At 39.2% G+C, this 21,558-nt stretch overlaps 1 protein-coding gene across 1 annotated transcript in view; it reads left to right on the forward strand.

The window, feature by feature from the left end:
- SERPINI1 (serpin family I member 1) overlaps positions 1-21,558 on the forward strand; it is a 46,795-nt gene that overhangs the window by 13,141 nt on the left and 12,096 nt on the right. Inside the window, exons 2-5 of the mRNA XM_082055657.1 lie at positions 10,957-11,224; positions 12,899-13,129; positions 15,755-15,949; positions 16,762-16,966. Of these exons, the coding sequence (XP_081911783.1) occupies positions 10,975-11,224; positions 12,899-13,129; positions 15,755-15,949; positions 16,762-16,966 (881 nt within the window). The 5' untranslated portion in view covers positions 10,957-10,974. The remainder of the gene's footprint in view (positions 1-10,956; positions 11,225-12,898; positions 13,130-15,754; positions 15,950-16,761; positions 16,967-21,558) is intronic.

The raw sequence follows: 21,558 nt of genomic DNA on the forward strand, positions 1-21,558 counted from the left end.
TGCTGGAAAACAGGTAGTCTGGTTTTTGGGAGGGGGAGACAATGAGTTTTCAAGGCTCATTTTTTCACACTGAGGGTTGGAAATGACTTCATTACTTTCTGTAGGCTCTTGGAGTTTTTGGATTACAAAAACCCATTTAAAAAATATCTTGAAAATTAAAAAAAGAAATCCACAAAAAAGCTACCAATCAAAACCCAAACACCCTATGTAAAACATACCATAGAGGTGTTTATGTAGCTACAGGGAACTTGTATAGATGTGAGCCAGTGAACAACAGAAGCTGACTTCACGATTGCTCTTCTTCAGGTGAATTGCTTTAGCATTTAGAATCAGATCTAACACGATACAAACTTCTCTGTGTGGGAGAATAAGCAAGATTAAGAGAAATTCAGCTCCCTGCATGTGTTGTTTAAAAGGCTCATCATCGTGAGGATACTTGGAACAGCAGCAGTTCCCATAAACACAAAGCAATGAGGCTTGAACAGTGATGGCAGAGCCGTGCTCCGAGGCCGGATTCCACACACAGCTTGAAAACTGGACTCTAAACGGAGCTGTTCTGTATGTGCTGAGCCAAGAGGGATATATCAACTGCTACAGTTCTCCAAGGCCGTGATAAACAAAGCTATTAGAACAAAAATATTCATCTTTTCTTTTTTTTACTTTTTTCCCCAAGTAAAATGAGCCTTGTTTTTTGCCTCTGAAGAAACTGTATTTCTTTGGTTGTTGCCTATCTTCTGTTGTGGATAAGATACTTGCACAGCAGGGACTGTTTTATTCTGCTCTGCCTTTCTCTTTACATTTCCAACATTTATCCCTTGAAACTGTTGATGTTCCAAGTATTCTCTCTGAACAATTTCAGTCACACTCGCAGGGCACTGAATTTGCTTCTCGTCTTCATACCCTGCCAGCTCACCCACTTTGAACAGGATGAGGCTACTACTGTTTCCTTGTATTTTGTTTTTTTTCCTTAAGCTGGATGCTTAGGAAAAAGTGAGAGGGAGGAAGGAATTGAATGAGGATGTGGAGAAAAAAGTGAGGATTTTAGTGGCAATTCTGTCTTCTATGCCACGCTAGCTGGTTTTTCCTCCTGTCCAGATACTGTGTGAGCTGATCAGTTGCTTGTGTTGGTGTCTGTAATCAGGCAGATGCTCTTGGTGCTTCCCTCTTTTTGTTTTCCCCTTTAAACATATTTGCAGAGCTACTATCAAATGGAAGCAATAGAAAATTGGAATTCTGGAGCTGAAGAAATCATGAAGGTAAGGGAAAAAATGAAAATATTTAAAAACATATGAAGACTACTAGCAGAGCAGATGGCAGTGATGCTGAAGCCTGAGAGGCAAGAATTGGAATTGGCCTTAGGGCAGGAGGAAGGAGAAGTTGGATTTTCTTCTGCACATGGTCTTTCCGTGCTTCTCACTCCTTTGGGAATATCGGTGATCAGCATGCATCACATCAAAAAGAAATTCTGATCACCTCCCTTTGGAGTTTTCCACTGTGTGAAATACAGAGTGAAAAATCCTGCTACTAGCTGAATCTGGCATCCAGATTATTCTGTAGTTTTTAGAAAAAAAAGATGTTTATTTTGTAGCAGATGTTATGATGTTATCTTAGAGTAATATTTGAAGTGGTGAAGCTTATGAAGATGAGCTATGTTTTTATCTCAGAGTTACTGATTTTGATGAAATTAACTTTTTCACTGACTCCATGTTGCTGGTTCAAAAGTAAACACCCTCTGAGTGCCTCTCCTTTCTCATCCTTTTGTCTCTGACATTGGTGTGCAAGACCAGCTTTACCAGCTGCTTTTATTTTGACTTTTGTACCAGCCGTGCCTCTGGTTGGGCTCAGCACACTCACCAAAACACTGCATTATAAACAACAATCCTTGTAAGGATGAATTACTGTCTGTAGTTAATCAGAGGATAACATCTACTTTTAATATTGGAGTTATTTTTTTTTTAAGCAATCTGTATATCTTATGACTCTGCTGTAAGGAACTAGTTCTAAGTAATGTTAACGCTGTAACAACTCTTTGGGCAATAGCAACATTACCTAAATATGAATGGAGCTCAAGGTTGGTGGCAGGTCTGAAGTCAGTATTGTTTTTAGGAAAGCAAGCTGGTTTGTACGTCACACTTGCATTGAGTTTATCAAGTGATATACTCCTTTTCTGAAATCCTGATACATTTTAATTAACGTCATCTTCTTGACATAGTCATATCCTTAGCCTGATCTTTTTTCTTCTGAAGTCCTTGTGAAGGAAGCGGAACAATGTATTGAAAAATTAACTCCTGCTTTGAACTATTGAAAGGCTGTCTCACAGCCAATATAGACCTTGTCTATTTAGTTATTTTTGGGTGATTTAAGGATCATCATTCTTCACTGCATTTTGTTAAAGACACTTAAAAGCTTTCATGAGTTTTTGAAATGCATTCAGCAAGTCTCCTTCAAAGAGACACAATTTTAAGGTACTTTAGATGCAATATTCTATATTCCTGTGAATAACAGAATAGGGAAGGGCTCCTATTCTGTTTTTGTTTATCTCTAATTAGTTGTGTCCTTCAGTCCTCCAACTTCTGGATGTTCAAAATTGCCTGTGAGATGTTGTATTAATATAATGCCAGGCAAAGTATATAGTTTAATGTAACATATCTCAAGTGACTTTATGGAGTTGCAAGAAAAAGTGTATGGCACTTGAAACATCGTGTTCCGAACTCGCTTGCTGTAAATGCTTTCACAAAATGTATTATTAATATTTTTTGGTTCTGCTGAAACGGTAATATCATAATGCATTACGGCAATGTCTGTGACATAAGTGACAGCTTTCGGCGCTTATAAAACTACGCTCCAGTACAGGGAGTAACGTCGCCTTTAGACTTAAACTGCAATGATTGCATCTGGCAGTTGCATATGGTGAAACTTCGCTACTGCCCTTTTAATTAAATTATAGTTGGGAGCTCGCTTCTGGGAGCTTGCTCATCAACTGAATTTCACAGTAAAATAACAGAAATGTGACTGACTGTAAGTAAGGGAATTCACAGTGTGCGCAAGAACAGGCAAGAAGTTGTTCTTGTATTTGAAACAACCGATTGCAGTGTGCCATCTCTCTGCTTCTGGTAGAAAATGACTGTTACAGGATCTGATCACAGCCTCCCTCTCCTTTCCCAAACAACCCTAAGGAAATCTGAGGGAGAGGAAATAATCTACTGTGTCATTTGGGATATCTTCCTTAGATGGTTCCACTGTGAGTGAAGTACTACGCCGGCCTCTTCATTCAAAAGAAAACAAATCCAAAAGTGCAACTTGTTGGAATTATTTCTGAAGAGCCTCTAAGACCCAACCTCAGCTCCACTGTCTGGGCCTCGTCCCTCCCGCCATAGTGGAACCAAGTCAACATCCTCACCATGAGATCGATACGACTGACAGCGACCTCATTTGGAGTGGCGTACAGGACTGACAACCCTCACTAAAATAAAGATATGTAAAAAAAGCCATTGGTCTATGCCTGGTTGAGATGCTTTTATGGAACTTAACAGGTAGACCCCTCCTTTTGATCTGTTAAAAGCAGATGCTGCATAGCATTTCAGTCTCTTGAGACTCACCCCAGTTGGGCTTTTTTGACTTTCTTAGAAGAGACATGTGCACATCCCCAATTTTGAACCTTCAGAAGTCCTAAATTCTATAATACTTCAAGTCTTATCCTTCGTAGAGCTTGTTTGATTTGTGTTTTCTTATTCGTAGCTTTTACTTTGTGGGAAACATTGTAACTGTCACAATGCCAAAGGATTTATAAGAGTTTTTTTTTATTTCTAGACAGAAAAAACAAATAGAAAAATTGTATATGGGGGCTCACAATTACAGGCCTTACAGTAATACTCTTTGAAATAAGACCACCTTTTCATAATTGTCTAGGCATGAATTTAGATGTTTGCTTTAGGCTATTCAAATTTAAGTATTTTGGACATGGCTTCTCAGCATCTCTTTTTATTTTTTAATTGGAGCTGAGGGATTATGCTTGAGGAAGCTCAATTAAGACAACTTTGGCTTGCATAATTGCCTCAGCAGGTTGGTGACTCAGTGCCAAGCTCCATGAAAGTTTAAAAACATTTGGGATTTAATGGTAGAAATTGTCAATATGAAAGTTTGCAGTGTACCATTTTCCTTTCAGGTTTTCTCGTAGCTGCTGCTGTTATGAGGTCAATTGATAAAACAGAAATATAGAATCCTGAGGGGCATGCATTGCTGTGTGTTGGAGAGCAAGGTTTTAGTATGGTCCAAACACTTATAGAATGACTCTCCATTGTTTTAGTTTCTATATACTAGAGGTTTAAATACCCCAGTATTTGATATATTGTTACTGTGCTGCTTTTTAATGAAATTGACCTCAAGGTTTCCTGCTCCAGAAGGCAGTGACTCCATAATTGACAGATGATGATAAAATCCCACAATTTTATTACTAACGTTTGCGCAGGTTGAAATATAGATGTCATTGCACATCTCTGAAACAGATTCAAATGGGATTAATGATTCTAGATGTATCTGTAGAATCTGTTTGACAAGGTCATATGTTCACATCAGCTAAGGACAAACATTTTTTGCAACACAGAAAATGTAAATATGTACTGTAATATGAAGGAGTTGACTTGCTGGCTAAATATAAGATGTCATAGCATTTGTGTGCCTGCCTGGTACCAAGAGCTGTGTAAGATTTCATGTGGTTTTCACTGCTTCCAACAACCAAGCTACTTCTAGTAACCAAGGTACTTTGTAGATACCTCCATGTACTGTTTGCACTGTCCGTGACAGCCCTAACTTAAAACATTTCATGGACATCTAATTATTCTTCCATTTCCTTGGGTATATTCTTCTGGCCACAAGCAATAATACCTCATGAATCGCATATCTGTTGCTCTGAGACCTGGTACTTTCATTTACCTCCCATCACCTTCAGGCAGACTCTCGTGTGTCTCGGTTCTAGGTGTAAGCGTTTCCCAGTGGATTGTCTAAGCAAACCCTTACGCCACTTGGTAGGATGTAGATTTTTTTGCCTGTTTGCACTCGTTATGTAAAAGAAATTATTTCTCAGGTTAAGCCAGCTCAGGTTCTACCTTGTTTCACATCACACTGTCTGTCAGTCCGTGTGCTGGAGGGAGAGAGCGGCTGAAGGGCGTGCAGGAAAAGGATGGTGAACAAAGTCAGCAATTGATGGAAGTGCCGCATTACTTCTGTGGGATTTTCTATGGTTAAAACCACAGTGTTCCAGGTGTGAGAGTACTTTGCATCTCCAGCTAGCATTGCTTAAGGAGGTTTTTGCCCAGTCTTTAAGTAAAGATCTGAAAGGTTGGATTACTGGACAAAGCAGAAAGGATTGAAAAAAATTATTCTGAAATTGTTCTGCAGTACAAACGCATTGACTGGATTTGTGAGAACCTGGAGATGTGTGGTAGCAGCCCCGTTTGCCTGTTGTTGCAGGGCAGCGCCCAAGGCAAGCCTAAGGCGGCCCAGAGCTCAGCCTGGAGTTTGAGCTCAGCCTTATGCTGGTCCCTCCTCTGCACATCCCTGGGGTAGCCATGACAACCGTGCCTGGTCCTGGGAACAGCTGATGGGCTTGCAGACTGCTCAGTGCATCTCTGCTCTTCACCGGTGGCTGTTTGGATTGATTGTCTAAATTATTATTACTAGTGATGCAGTCCCTCCCTCTTTGATATTGTGTTAGTTGATAAGATTGTCAACAAGAAATCTTCTAGAGTAAAGGTGCCTGTGGCGATTGTCATGTTTACTAACTGGAAAAGCACTAGTGACTGAATTTCACCAAACTTGTCCATCCTTTTGTAATTATCTGTCAAAACCGTGATACATCTGTGAGTGTTTTTGAGGGGAAGGAGGAGGCACCCAGCTCCTACCGAGAGCCCTCAGTAAATTCATCTCTCGCTTTATAAAATTGTTCTGCCAGACTTCTGTCTGTTCCTGCAGATGCTCTTCTTTACAGGAGAGGATGTAATCAGTCCTGTTACCACGCTTGTTTTTCTCCTGGAGTGTTTCTTTCCTACACTGATCAGAAGGAATCAGCAATTCCTCTTGTTGGTTCTTCCCACACCTTCAGTGTTTAGCTTGCTTGTAGCCAAGTGTAATCTTTAATGCAACTAATCTTAGTTTAGTCTGTGTGCTGAGGAACTAAGGTGATGTATCACAGTTTTATTTGGTAGGTTTTTAAAGCCATAAATGGATTTCTTTATAAAACCCACAGTCTGTAAAGGTGTGAAAGACAAGGAAATTATAACCCCTTTTTTCAACCTGTCTGGCACGCACAAGGTACTGGAATTTAACCCTTAACTGAATTTTTGGCACCTTCCTACATTGAGCCCAATTCTTGCTGTTTCAAAATTCATGGTACTTCATGTCTGTGAACTCAGTTTGAGTTTGTTGATATGTCTCTCAAAATATCTTGGCTTACAGAGGCTGCTTGCCCCTTTTGCATTTTTCTGAAAGCATATGTACCAAACCGAATAGTTCAGAGTTTGTGGGTGTGAGGGGGCGATGTTTTTCTGCTTCCTCTTAGTCATTGCAGCCGTGTGCTTGGGGAAAGGCAAGATCTATAGTTAATCAGTCCTCTATTCTAGCCTATGAATGTTTTTCTTCAAGCATTACTAAAGCTGGTGTGTTTTGTGCCTGTGTACAGGAGTGCATCTGTGCTGGCCACGGGCAAGAGGACAGAAATGCTGCCCGTAGCCCAGGCTGGTTGTGACCTGGTGTGGAAACATGACAGGTTGGACTTTCAGGACTGATTAAATCTTTGCAGAAGGTTTCTGTAATTTTGAATGAAGAAGTTTCCTGGGAATTGAACTAGTCATGGCCTCAATGCAAGTACTTACTGCACAACATGTATCTGGAATGTCTGTTTGTTTTTTTTTTTTTAATGCATGAGGAAAGTGACAAAAAAAAATCAGAAAGAGGAATTCCTTTCCTTTAAATTGACTCCAAGAAACTCTTAAAACGAGTACAGAACAGTGTCCAGAAGCCCTCAGACAAACCAGGCATGTCTCTGTACCCAGAGTGGAAACACCAGAAGAATCACATAGGAATGTCAAACAGAGTGGAGCTGGTATTCAAGTAAAGATGTAGATGTACATTTGAGAAGCCAATTACAGTGAAGTTGTTGTAAAAGTTGCCAAATACACCTGTGTGGGTATAACTGTGCAATAAGGTCCCATCTAGAGGTTACAGATGTTTCTCAGTTTTTTTGAAGCAATACCGCGTCGTTTACTATTGTTGCTGTTTTTTTCCTGAGAACTGTTGCAAGTAAGAACAAAACCAGTACTCTGAGAAATGTCTTTAGCAAGCGGTGATTTGCGATACACAACTGTTTGTCAAGAAGAGGCTGTTGCAAGGAGAGTATTTGTCTGTTTGCGCTGATTCTTTGATTGCCTGGAAGGAGAGAGTGGTGTTCATGCCTTGATTAAGATAAAGTAGAGCTTAGATTCTATCTGACCTTGGCCCTCAAATAAGAAATTAATATCTTTGATCTTAACAACTGTGTGATTGAGGAGTGAAGGTAATTTTAACAGCTTTTTTTGTTCATATAGGTAGTCAATAAATGCAAAATACACACAGTAACATTTAAAAAAAAAAATCAAGAACCATCAGTTTCAAACACTGTTCAATGTGGACTTTGACTCCTTTTCAGGTGATGCAGTGTTATTTAACTGGATTGCACAGGTGCAGCACAGCTATGGCAGACTGTACTGCTGATCACTCTGAGAAATAGTCTAAAAAGACCGACGTAAGTTTGATTATACTCAAGAGAATTGTTGACTTCCTGGACATTCTGTTCAGCTTCATTTCCTTCACTTAAAGTACGTTTGAATAGGGTACAGTCAATTTTAAAATACGCTCCCTGTATTGCTGGAGAAACAAAAGAGAGTGCCCTCGACTCTGGCTGAGAGATGCTGAGAAGATGCTGCACCGCAAGGAGCACTCAGCTGTTTGCTGGATCAAGACCTGCTGCATGAGGAGGCATAAAACCAAACGTAATATTGCCTAAAGTAAAGCAGAATCAGAAGCAGCAACTGTCATGACTAGAATGATAATTAAGAGCTGGATTCCCAGGTGTCAGCAGAACAGTATATGCTTGTACCAGAAGTGCAAGGAGAATTGGACTGAAGAATTTACCTCGGATGTCTCACATTAGACCATTTTCACGTTGGCTGGCAAGGCTTCATCTGTTCTGTTTTATAGTCTTCTCCCCACTTACCATCTCCTACAGATCTTCGATTTGCTTTGAAACATCTTCCCTTGCCTTGTACTCTTATCTGGACCTTGTCAGAGAGCTGTGTTTTCACCAGTATCTTCAGAGTTGCTGCCAGCACAAGAGCTGGTCGTATCCTACGTGTGTACCGGGGTGCTTGTGCCCACCTCCTTGACTCCTTTCTTCTTCCCTGGACATGTATATGGCCAACTTCACTGTGAAACTCTGATTAGAAAACCTCTCTAGGCTAAAATGGTTGTGGAGTGGGGAGATCTGAAGTGTTTGTCTTTCATTCCTACTGGGAACTTTAATTCCACACAGCTTAACCTCTTGCTTTGCCATCAGTGGGATTGAAGCATCTATTTAAAAACTAAGTTTAGGTTTGGTACTTTGTCTTCTAACAGCATTTCAATATTAACTTTATTTGTCCTCATCTATGTACTTACTATATATTTTTGTCCAACTAAATAATTAAAAATATTATAACTTGATTGTTTCACATGAGAAGCTTTTGCAGAGTGGTCAGGAAGAAAGATGATTTTGATTTGTGTACACACATATATATATATATCATTGTCTGATACCAAATATCTTACTAGCATCCAAATATTCTAGCCTACATGTTAAGCCCTTCACTGAGTTGTATCAATTTCCCCACTCCCTCCCTCCTGCAATTATTTGAGACTGTCTGGCACATAAAACAAATATCAGTGATGGGAGTGTGGAATAGCTGCCCCTGCAACTATAAAAGGCTGGGGAAATTTCCCATTTTAAAAGCAGTTATTGGGCAACTTTGTGGTTTGGTGAGAATAATTAGAAAAATAAAGAGATTCTCAGCCTTTATGAAATAAATAGTGATGGTCATGGCCCAGACTAATGTTTCCTTTTGGGTGGCAGTGCAGTGCTGGGAAGGGTTGTAAGTGTTCTAAAATATGTATTCATCAAGTAATAAGCACAATCTGAAGCTGGTGACTTAGGCTCGTATAACTTTTTGTGTTCTGTTCTTAAATAGAATAAGATATCATGCTGAGAATCTCTCGAAGAGAGATCGATCAGGTAGTCCAGAGAGGTGATGCTGCCATAGAGGAGGGCTTGTTAGAAGCTCTGAAAGGGTTGTATTTCTTACATATACGGGAGCAATAATCAGAAAGGAGAAATAAGGCTCTCCCTACCGTGTTGCCCTTTTCCCCTGAAGCACATGTGATTGCTGCACCCGTTCATCTCTTCAATTTTTTCAGTGCAAAAATAAACAAAAGGCCAATCTGCGGGCAGGAAGAATCCTAACTAGTGACTACATTGCTTGCTGCCAAGGCACGTATGTGTTACTTTTATATTTTCTCAGCTATAAAATGGGAGTAATAATGCTTGAATTGCGTATCGTTCAGTGTTGTGCGAGCTAATTAGATAATGCTACATAGTCCTTTGAAGAGAAATGTATAATATTAACGTTGTGTAGAGCTTACTAAGGGTGTCAGGTGCACACGAACCCGTGGGAGCTGCAGAGCTGGGAAGCACAAGGCAGAGACGCTTGGGCTGGGTGAATGCAAATTGACTTCAGCCGAGCAACAGAATAGCACATTGCCATAAATTTGTCCCGTGCTGACACAGCAGCATGAAAACACTTCTGGACTAAAGCTACTGCTTCAGGAAACTTTGCTTTGTGATGCGTTTTAAGTGGCCAAGAGGAGGAACTGAAGCGCAGGCTCTGTTGGTTTGGCATTTCTGCCCCAGGACAGTTGGGTGAGATGCTGAGGCAGCGTGGAGTCCAAAGGAAAAGTGGAAGCATGGAGGCACACAAATGCTGCTCCAGGAGCTGGAATTTTAGTGTTGGTAGTCGTGTGATGAGCTAAACTGGGATAGAGTGAGAACTGCTGCTTCCTGAAGCGGTTTAGCAAAGCTTGGAGGGTGGATTAGTCAAAAGCATTAGTGCTAACCCTTTTTTCCACTCAGTTTACTGTCTTGTTTCCCCTATGTGGATCTTAACTTTACCCTCTAAAGATCTCTGAGCAGCTGTTGTCCTTCAGCTAGCATAACGACCCATCTTTTCACCATTGTTTACTAACAAAAGGGATTTCATTTGGTAACTAAGGCATGATTTATTTTTCTTTCAAAGAATTTTTTGGCCGCTTGCCATGTGTTTTGCAGCTGAGCAACATCATGGTACATTTCGTTTATCACCGGTGCTGGCAAGCTCACTTACACCGCTTGAAATAGTTGTATCATTTTGGGGCTTAGGGGGACTTAGATGAATAAGTTGCATCTTGCTGAAAGGTCAAATGAAAGAAAGGTGGATTTTTAAGTCTCCTTGGTGAAAAAGTACAGAAATACACACCAATTCCAGGTCAGCGTTGCTTAACAACAACAGCAAAATTAACAAGTAAAAGTAGGAAAGGCGTTGCTGTGTCTTTGAGGTCTTTTTCCGTAGAAGCTGTTTTGTTCATCTGTTGCTGAAAGATTTCAAAAGCATAAAGTCACATAATGAAGTAGTTTCAGTTTTGGGGTTTTTTTTGAAAGTAGATAATTACTTCAGTTTGAACAGTGTATGTGTTACTTTCTCCTCCAAACAACTGAATTGTGTATTGAAATCCATAATTATTTTTTTTTTCCACACAGATTTGAAACTAAAAGTTTAACATTCTTTTTTTTTCCTCTCTTGAGTTGACTCTTATTACTTAAACAAGGTTAAATTATTTTCTCCAAAATTTATCTTGCAGATCCTAGAATCTCAAGACATGTATTTCCTTGGACTGTTGTCTTTGCTTGTTTTGCCAAGCAAAGCCGTCAAGACAAATCTTCCTGATGAAACCATTGCTGAGCTTTCTGTGAATGTTTACAACCAGCTGCGAGCTACAAGAGAAGATGAGAATATTCTCTTCTCTCCTCTGAGCATTGCACTAGCCATGGGAATGGTAGAGCTTGGAGCCCACGGAACCACTCTGAAAGAAATTCGACATTCCATGGGTTTTGACAGCTTAAAAAATGGTAAGGCCTTTTAGTCATGTTGTGTTATGGAGCTTTTTGTCTTAAAGAAACAGGTGGTGATGCCTGAACAACAGCAAAAGCGGCCTGGGCATGTCTCTGGGTTATGAACCAGGTGGCTGAAGCGGTGGTGGATTCTGCAGAAGCTGGGAGATGCCAATGTACGGTCCTGGCTTGGACACCTTAATCTTCAACAATTGCAGTTAACTGTTGATCTTGGATTCTTTCTGCAAAATTAACATGCCTTTGCCCCAGAGTTACAAGAAGATTTTTAGAAACATCCTCTTCAGAGGTTATAATGAAACCTGAAAAGGAAAGTAGTAGTTTAGCGATATTCCTCATAAGAAAATATGAGAATCTTAGTAGTTTAACTGCAAAAGTCTCCTGCTTTAATACAACTTCTTTGCTTCTTGGAGGTAGAACCTGTAGGTTCTTTACCCTGATTCTATATCCGAAATGGTCTGTCTGCATTGCATAACGTCACATACAGATATACAAGCTAATTTAGGAAATATAATCATCTTGACTGTTTCAGCATGTGTTTCCATCAGCCTTTTAGAAACAGGATTGATTGATTTTGCGGAGAATGATATTACCAGCCAGTCCCACCTGTGGTAGGGGATGAGCTGAGTCGTGTGTGGATCAATGCTGCACTGTGGGGTGCGAGCAACTGGCATGTGACTGCACATGAAAGGGACGAGGAAATGGCAAAAATTACTTTGAAGATGCAATTTCAATCAATTCTGATGTCCAAGTGATTGGTTTGAAACATGTACGATATTTCTTATATAATGTACTAGACTTCAAGTCTTCAGCAAAAGGATCTTGGGGAAGAATTTGTGAATACCGTGTTCGAAATGCATTCAATGCTGGATAATGCTCTGTGGAGACTACAGCACATATTCAGTTCTGCAGTTTGTCTCTGAAACGTTGATAAATTATCCCCTAGCTATAATTGAAGAACTTATGGAGTTGACTTGACCCGAGCCATTCACTGTTCCTGCATGTGAGGGCTATTCAGTGAAATACTCCAATGATTTCTGCTTGGAATGTATCATTGCATTCAATTTTTAAGTTGTTTTTAAAAATGAATTAGAAACTTCAGCTCCAGGTAGCCAATGCAACAGTACAAGCTTTCTATCTTAAAAAAATACCTACTTCAGTCCTACTCAGGATTCCTTATTATTCAAGCACATGATCCTGTTCTACCCCATGCAGGATCCTGGGGAATTCTGAACCTGTTTTTTGGCTGAGAGAAATCTATGGGGAAGTCCTTGACTTCAAAACTTGAAGTTCATTTTTCCTCTACCAACTGCCTTTTAGGATGTAACAAATGCTGGTTTGCCATTTGTGATGGCAAGACACAAAAGTGTGACTTAGAATAATTTTTTGTAATTACTCTTCTGGTGTTGAAAGGATTACCATTGATAGCTTTGTGTGTGATGGGATCCAAATGGCTTGTTAATTACACTAATTATAGGTAGCAGAATAAATAAGCTTTAAATAATATGTTCTGCCTTGTAGATTGTTCTTTCAGATCTGAATGTGTGTTTAGGTTTAGAAACAAGTTTATTAAAAAAACCCTTTTTTTAATAAGATGTGTTTAATTTCCAGCAGGAAAAAAAAAAAGGAATAAGTTTCTTTTCTGAAACACTGAATGTATTTTTCTTTCCTCAGGTGAAGAGTTTACCTTCTTGAAGGAACTTTCTGATATGGCAACTACTGAAGAAAGTCATTATGTTCTGAATATTGCTAACGCGCTCTATGTGCAGAATGGATTTCATATCAGTGACAAATTTCTGCAGTTGGTGAAAAAATACTTTAAAGCTGAAGTAGAGAACACAGATTTCAGCCAAAGTGCAGCTGTAGCTGCCCACATCAATAAATGGGTGGAGAATCATACAAATAGTAAGTCCACGTGGTTCTTTTATGTTCCTCTTGCAGTTTCCAAAGTTGTACAGGGGTTTTGAAATGTTGCTTTGGCTTTTATCTACTCTGTGTGAGACTGAAGTATCTCCTCATGTGAAAAGAATCCCAGTATCAGCTCTTTGTGAAATTGTATTTCTTTTCCTGTGCAAGGACAATCTGTCTTAAGTAATATTAGCTATTGTTAATCATAGTATCTAAATATTTTTTCCTGTGTCTTATCTTAAAGTACTCATAGCATTTGCCAAATGAGAATGCTTTAATGGTAGGCATTTTAAGTGTTCTAAACCAGATTTTTGTATTAAACTACAAAAATTAAAGTACTATTGCTAACTGTAGAAAAACTGCCTATGAAGGGGTTATTGGCCTGTGCTTTGGATGTGTGGAGTATCACTAGTTCTCTGAGGAACTCATAGTTACAAGGTGCTGAGAAACAGAATACTAACAAATACAAAAGCTAATTTGGAGCCACAGAATCTGGCCCTGTAATGAGGAAACTAGATGGCATGCTGAGAGTCTCGTTGATTTCAGGAAAACTGTCAACAGAGTTTCACAACAGAAATTTGCAGCAGGGGAGTGAGCGCAAAGTTACAGATGTGAATATGCATATTCAGATCCACATGATGTGCTTGCTTTGCTTGTGGAATCCCAGAGATGTGATATTTGCTCAATACATGCAGAGCCTCAAGGTATGGGAGTGAAGTTAGTCCCCCGTTGTAGGGATCAAAGCAGAGTCTTGTTCTAGTTCATCCAGCACACTCTGGAGGTTGATGTTTTAAGAGTCGTTCACCAGGGGTCCGGCTCCAACATCGCTTGTACCGTTGTAAATATGAAGGTGTTGGAAACCCTCTGTATGGAATTAACATATCAACGTGTAGTCTGAGCGTTTAAGAATCCATAACGCTTTATGGTAATGCATCGCACTAAAGTGGAAAACCACCTTATAATGCTTTTATTCCATTTTGGAAATTACCTGTCTTTTCCCAAGTGAAAATGCTAGCTATCGTATTCATAATAAATTCTGCCCTTTGTCTCAAGCTACAGAAATAGAGGGGATTTAAGTGATGCAGCAGACTGCAGAGTGTTTTCAGAGAAGGGAAAGGATAAGAAAATGCTCTATTTGAAAGAACAGCAAGTTCTTCTGCTTAACACCTGCCACATGTGCTGCCCAAGCTGGTGGCCATTGCCCTGGCAGGAGCTGAGGTCTCTGAGCTGTAGGTTGTGATAGTACTGGTCCCTCAGCCCTGTCTCTGACTGCTGCATCTCATTCTCTCCTGCCAGCTCGGAGGAGGCGGCTCATTTTCTCATTAGGAAAGGGGCACAAGGCGGGCAAGTTTCCAATCCCAGCACGTTAGGTGTGATGGGAGGCTCGGAGCGGAAAACATAACTGTCAACGATTTCTCCAACCGGAAAAATTCTTAACGTTACACTAGTGTATTAACAAGATGAGGCTGGAAATTTAAGGGAATATGATGTACCAAGTGAAAATGGAAAAACTGGAAGTGTATTCCTTCTGAATTTTTCCTTTTTGTTTCCTAACCACAGGGAGTGAGGATGGCAGGATCAGTCGCATCTCATTTCTAAGTACAAACAGTAACCTAAAAGGAATGCTACCATATGATAAACAAATTTTTCACCAGTTAGTCGATGTCATATGCTCTAGAAAGCAGAATTAATTTGTATTTTAAACTGTGGATTAAGAAATAATAATCAGACTGAGGAATGTGTTTGCAGTGCAATGTCAGTTAAAAATAGAAGTAAGAAAGAGAGCTGTCTGAAGGAGGCTGTAATTCTTCAAGAATAGTGACAAATCTGGTCAGAGCACCAAATTTAACAAACTTGAAATGATTTTGCTGCAAAGCAAGCCGTCTAAGATGAGCTAAAGCAGGTAACAGACTGTTTTCTGATGGAAATGACTTATTGAGGAGTAGGCGCAAAGCAGCTGCCATGCTCAGCTGCTGTACCTCCCGTGAATAGAGCAGATGCTAGATGGGGTTTTTTTCTCTTTTGCTTTTCAGGAGCTAATGTCACTGCAACAAATGCTGTAAATTTATGTGCATTTTTTTTGTGTGTGTTTTGTTGTGTGTTTTTCTTTGGTTGTGGGGTTTTTTCTTTGTTTTTATTAGTCCTTACTCTGAAGTTTTTTCAGGATTAGAAACTGAATGGTTCCTTCAGACTTGGCCCAGGTGAATTTCCAATGGGTACCCTTATACAGTTTAAATTAAGCACCCTTTTAAGTGCTTCTTTGGATTGGAACCAAAGTTTGTAGAAGTTCTGAACTTAAGACCATAGTGCTGAACTCTTATTGTAGCACCAGGGTAAACATTCCTTACATGACCCCTTTTCCGCTCAGTTTCATTATGGGCTATGCTTAAGTATTGATCCAGAAACACTTGACTAGTGTGTACTTGATGGAAGGGTTTACGCACCTACACTGTGATTTAGGTTTACAAAACACTGGCAGTTTAATTTGAGATTTAATCAAACATCTGAATTGGAAATTACATGGTAGCACGGCTTTTTATTTTCTTGCATTTTTCAAGCTGTCTTAAGTTTTGATTTAACGCTCAATTTGACATGCAGACTGACAGTTGGTTTTCCTCTTAGATATGATCAAAGATTTTGTGTCTTCAAGAGATTTTGGTGCTCTAACTCATTTGGCTCTCATCAACGCAATCTACTTTAAAGGCAACTGGAAATCACAGTTCAGACCTGAAAATACAAGAACTTTCTCTTTCACTAAAGATGATGAAAGTGAAGTGCAGATTCCAATGATGTACCAACAGGGAGAGTTTTACTATGGTGAGTTGGAGCTTTAGCAATTTAAAGCTGATAAGTCTTCCCTTAATAGGTTTGTTGCAGTAATACTCATTTGTATTGTCTGTTTTTCACCTACAACTTTAAACTATGAAGGAACTCTTTTTGTGTGTGCTTGTGTATTATAACTAGATAGCAACATGTATAATGACTTTCTTGATTACGTTCTTAGGTATGTGTTTGGTGCAATATGATGGATTTCAGAATGTTTATCCATTTTATCAAACCTCTTTACAATGCTTGAGCTAGTCCTGCTTCTCACTAAAATATTGTTCTTGTGCTTTGCTAAGTATTAAAACAAATAATGTTTGCTCTTACTGTTGTAATATCCTTAGAAAGGTAAAATAGGGGTTTTTTTTGAACAGCAGAACTAATGATTGTTTTTATCTGAAGCTTGAAGTCTAAATGGGTTCTACAGTCTCATTATTGACAAATTATCTCTTCTGAATAAAAAAACCCCTCTGCCTATTTCTATGAAAGTCTTGGCAGCTTTAACAACTTCTGGACTTCTCTCTAAGCAATCAAAGTTGGGTAATAGGTTCAGAAGTATGATTATCTATAAACACTGTGATTGCATAAGCTGCTTTGTTTTATTTAAGAAAGCAGATGTGAACCTTGAATTCTATGATGAAGAAACCAATATACATTTGATACAGAACAGAATAAAGAGGGTCATTTTTAGTTCTGGTATTTGATAAACACTACCTAATATTAGCCTTCTGGTTTTTTCCTTATCTCCAGTGAAGGCAAAAGAAAATACTTTACTAACCTTTTTCATTGTTGTTTTTGTTTTGTAGGAGAGTTCAGTGATGGCTCCAACGAAGCAGGCGGTATCTATCAAGTTCTGGAAATACCATACGAGGGAGATGAGATGAGTATGATGATCGTTCTTTCCAGACAGGAAGTTCCGCTGGTCACACTGGAACCACTGGTCAAAGCCTCCTTGATTAATGAGTGGGCTAATTCTGTCAAGAAGCAAAAAGTGGAAGTGTATTTACCCAGGTGAGCATAGGCTCCCATGCCAATAGAACGGGTAAGGCCGCATTCAAATTGATGGAGTGGCAGAGTAGGTAAAACTTGAACATCTTGATCAAGGCTGCAGTTGTGCAGCACCCACGGAATGGTTGGTTTGCCAGGAAAGCGCGGGGGGTGCGGTGCAGAATGACGGTTGTTTGAGGAACAGATGAGCACTGCGTTTGCATCCCTTTCATGCGTAAGCTCCGGAAAGGAGAATTTCATCATCAGGAATATATCCACCCTGCGTGATGCTCGTCGAATTTGCAGAACTCGTTATGGATAAGTTCCATTTAGATGGGAACCATAGAAATATTGCAAGTCTGAATTAGCGAGAGCTAAAGTGTTTCATTTAGGTCCTAATTAGATTTCTATGTGCTGCTAATTTGAAAAGTTCTAATGGTGTGTGTCTGTGTAGATAAAATGGTTGAGTGTTGAGAGATAATTCCAGTCAATTTGTGTCTTTTGTCTTTTTTTTTTTTTAGTTGTAATAAGTGCTGGTTTCTTTTTCCTCAGAGGAGCAATAGAATAATGAGACGTTACTACCAGAAGAGATGAAACTTCTGTCAGTTCATTTGTAGACATAAGTTCTGTGTGCACTGTGGTGTATTTCCTCACATATACCACTTAGTTGTTTTTCCTAGAATTCTGTTTCATCTGTCTTCAAATATTTTCCATGCTTGCCCTACACCTGACTTAGTAACTGTGATACTGTGTGTGTGATACAAGTCACTAATAATGTACAGTTGAATCATTATGTCCTTCAAGTGATTCATAAGGATTTCACGGAAGTGTTTGTGTAACAATGCATCACAAATTTGACTGTATCTCTTCTACTTACTACACAGAATCACAGAATGTTAGGGATCAGAAGGGACAGGAAAAGTAAACTATAGTGAATAATTTTAATCGTTAAAATAGTTGTTTGTTTTCAGACAGCGTTTTGGGGTTATTTTTCACTGCCCCATAGTAAGATTTCCTTTCTTTAAGTGGTGTTTCCTTTCAAGCAGCAGGGAGAGCAGCAAAGAGCTGCATTGCAGGCTGTATACAAACTGAAGCTATTGTACACTACTCCTGTGACTTTGTTTGTTTGCTTTTCTCTTGGAGCTTCAAGTCCCAAGGGCTTCAGTATTAACAGTCCACTGAGATGCAGGGAAGGGGCTGTTTCTCCTGCAGGCTTGTGCAAACCTTACCTAGATGTTCCTGAGAAGTAAAATATGAGGAGTCTTCCATCCCTTAAGCTTTCCTTTTAAGTATTTCCTTTTAAGTATTTTCCTCCAAGTATTTCTAGAGTGCAAAATGCACAAGGAAAATCTCTCTCCATTGATTATCCAGAGAATCTGTGAAAACTGCCTTCCAAATTTGACACGTAGGTGTCTAAATTAAACACATGAATGGCATTGAAAACATATTAATTGTGTTTATGAGTCGAACAAAGATTATAGAGGTAGTTTGGGGTTTTGTTTGCTTTTTACTCAAAAGCAGAGACTCCCAGATTCTCTGTTGCCAGGTTCTCAGACATGAGTTTGAGGCGTAGGTTTTGCGTGATCATATAATGTTCTTATTTATTCCATCCTCGGGCTAGTTGTCATGCCTGTTGCTCTTATCTAAGAACCTCAAAGAACTTGGTAAACATTTGTGAATCAAGGCTATGTTTGTAAATACAGGTACAACCAGGTGCTGATTACTTGCAGTATTTTCAGATTATAAAAGATTATGACCATGAACTTGAAATTCCATACAGTAATACTGCAGTTTCCTTACAGAAATTCCACGGATTAATTGGCTGCTCCCAAGGTGTTAGATTTCCATTAAGGATTCAGAGGTGATCTGCAGGATTTTATCAATGCTCTAAATAAACACTTCATAAATATTTTATGCTCTGACTCAGAAAGGCATGTTATGAAATGTGGCCTGCAGGCTCCGTCCACTGAGAAATTGAAAGCAGCAGTGGAATAAAATTAAATTTTTATATCCTGAAAGATGCTATCCAATTATAAAGTGAACATTTTTTAAACTTACACATTTGTAATAGGACCTGAATGAGTAGCCAAAGCAGAGTTAATCACAACTTTCCAATTTCTCTCTGCATTATCTGTGTGCAAATGAAATTGTGTATTATTCCTCTTAATAGCAAAGGAGAGATTTGTACAGAATCGTTAAATTATACTTTCTCATTTTCATTTTCAAATCATTGTTTCCAGCTTAACCCAGACTAAAGTGATCAACATTTTAATCCACTTTTTGCATAGGAGTGAAACAGACCATGGATCTAATTTGCAAAGCTGCCTCTTTTACATAAATTATTTGAAGAGCATGGGAGGAACTAGTACCTAATAACAGTGCTAGAGTCTGGAGATCTATTAAGGATTGCTCCACTATACGTGGTTATATGTATTAACCTTCTCGCTTTTTTTGTACATTGAAAATATCTTTAAAATGCCTTAGACAGTGTGTTAAGTTTCTTTTGCTGAAGGTTTTCTCTCTCAAGGGAAAGAAACTAAACCAAACAAACCCAGCCAACCAAAACCCACAACAACTACAAAGCAGACATCCTCTCTTCTTTTTTAACATGTTTTCTTGAGTCCTCTTTTCATGACGAACAGGCCAGTGCTGATTGTTCTTGAGACACAGCCATGGAAGAGGCATCAAACTGTGCCACTGACATACACGCTCAGCCAAGTTCTGCAGCCCATATTCAGCCCTGGACTTTGCTAGAGAAAGGCCCACAACCTGCCGTGCATCACCTACTCTGGGCAGCTCTGTGGGGTTTTTGTTTGGTTTTAGCTGTTAATGGTGTTTTGCTTGTTTGTTTTCAGGCTGTTAAATCATACAAGCTAGTTCTAGCACCTGAGAACAACCTGGCTGAAATTCCAGCCGAAATGTTGGAATTGATATCAGCTGGCAGCTTTGTATTCTGGGCTTCTTGGTTAAAATAGTGACTGAGATCCCGAGGGCCTCTACTCCAACCAAGAATATTGTTGATTTCAAGCAATGGACCCATTTCTTTGCTTAATATCCTGCAGAATGTAATGTATTAGAACCAATCTGAAACCCTGGAATTTCTTGCTTTTGCTCATTCAGAACACTGAGTAATTTTGGAAATGATAGCCTTTGGGATGAGTCACACTAGCCCGTAAATCACTTGTGTTGTGTAACTAAAGAGAGCACCCGAATCCTTCGTGGTTCTGTGCATCCTGAGGATCTAAGGACCTCAGGAAAAATGCAGCTTTTCAGAAGGGTCGCACAGCATCACACCAGATGAAGGTATCTCTTTGGAAGCCTGTAAAATAGGAGAAAGATGGCCTGATATGGTATGTTGAGGTTAATGCTCTATCCAAAACCTAAAGGTTCAGATACATAACTAAGGAGACTGATTTAAATGCATCATTTTAATCTAATGCTTGTGCAAGTTTAAATTTCATTAAAATGTTGTCAGTCGCTGCTAAACTCTCCAGAGAAATGTTAGTTTCTCAATCTAATCCTGTTTCTTAGGCATCTCATTCAGTTCTTCATTTCATGTGGGAAAAGTGCTGGAAATCAAGGGAAATATTTTTTGCTCCGCTATTTGAACTGCATTTCATTTGTAGGAAGTAGAGAGACTTTACAGATAAACATTGCAAAAATAAATATAGAGCTGACTCACATCTTCAGTTCTTGACTTTAACCAACAGTTGACAGGCAGAATCACTACCCATTATTGGTATTTTTCTGCTCGGTGCTTTAAGGAGGTCTGTAGAAGCTTTATCCATGGACATTTGTGTTGGTGAACCCTCTAGAACTGTTCAAGTACAGGAGCGTTTCTTTCTGTTCTGATCCTGTGATGGAAATACATCGTCTTTTCTTCAGCATCCGAGATTTCTCAGGCTTCCCTTTGTGGTTTTTAATGTTCCTGCTTGCAACTATTCCATGGGTTCTGATACTGAAGTATTGAAATTGATTTTCATAGTATTTTTAGTAGAAAAAGAACCTAAAAGATTGGAGTGGGGGGACGGAATATGACCATTAGGTTCATTCTATGTGACAAACACTGTGAATAGTCAGGGTTAGGATTGTAGAACTGGGCATTTCCCAAGTCTGGAGGTAAAAGCAAATGCTTGACTTGGGAAAAGAGATTGAACGTCTCTTCTATGCTCCAGCTTGTCTTCTTTGATTGTGAATACCCATATCACTGACTATACGGAACACAAAGTAATCTAAATATGACTGCAGAATAACTCGTACTGCGTGTTTAGATCGGTTTGCATAGCCTGAAATTATATTTCAAAGTCTAAAGCAGCCTTATTATTTTTCAAAAGAGGTTAGTTCTGATGTCAGCTGAAATATTATTAATCATAGCTTATTTGTAATTCTTGCTGCTCTTCAGAGCATGTGGGAAAGGAGGTGAGATGCTATTTTGAGTAGTGGTTCAGAGTGGGTTTTTACTCTATGGCAAAACTAAAGGGGGAAGGGAAGTAATTAGTTTTATTTTCATGAACGGATAGTTTGATATTTATACAGCTGATGTGATATTTTCCTTCTACTTTGTCATAAAAAGCAAGAACTCTTACAGATATTGTAGAGACCTTCACTCATCCATG

The sequence above is a fragment of the Streptopelia decaocto genome (assembly GCF_964273445.1).
Source record: "Streptopelia decaocto genome assembly, chromosome: 6".
In the NCBI taxonomy this organism is placed as follows: domain Eukaryota; kingdom Metazoa; phylum Chordata; class Aves; order Columbiformes; family Columbidae; genus Streptopelia; species Streptopelia decaocto.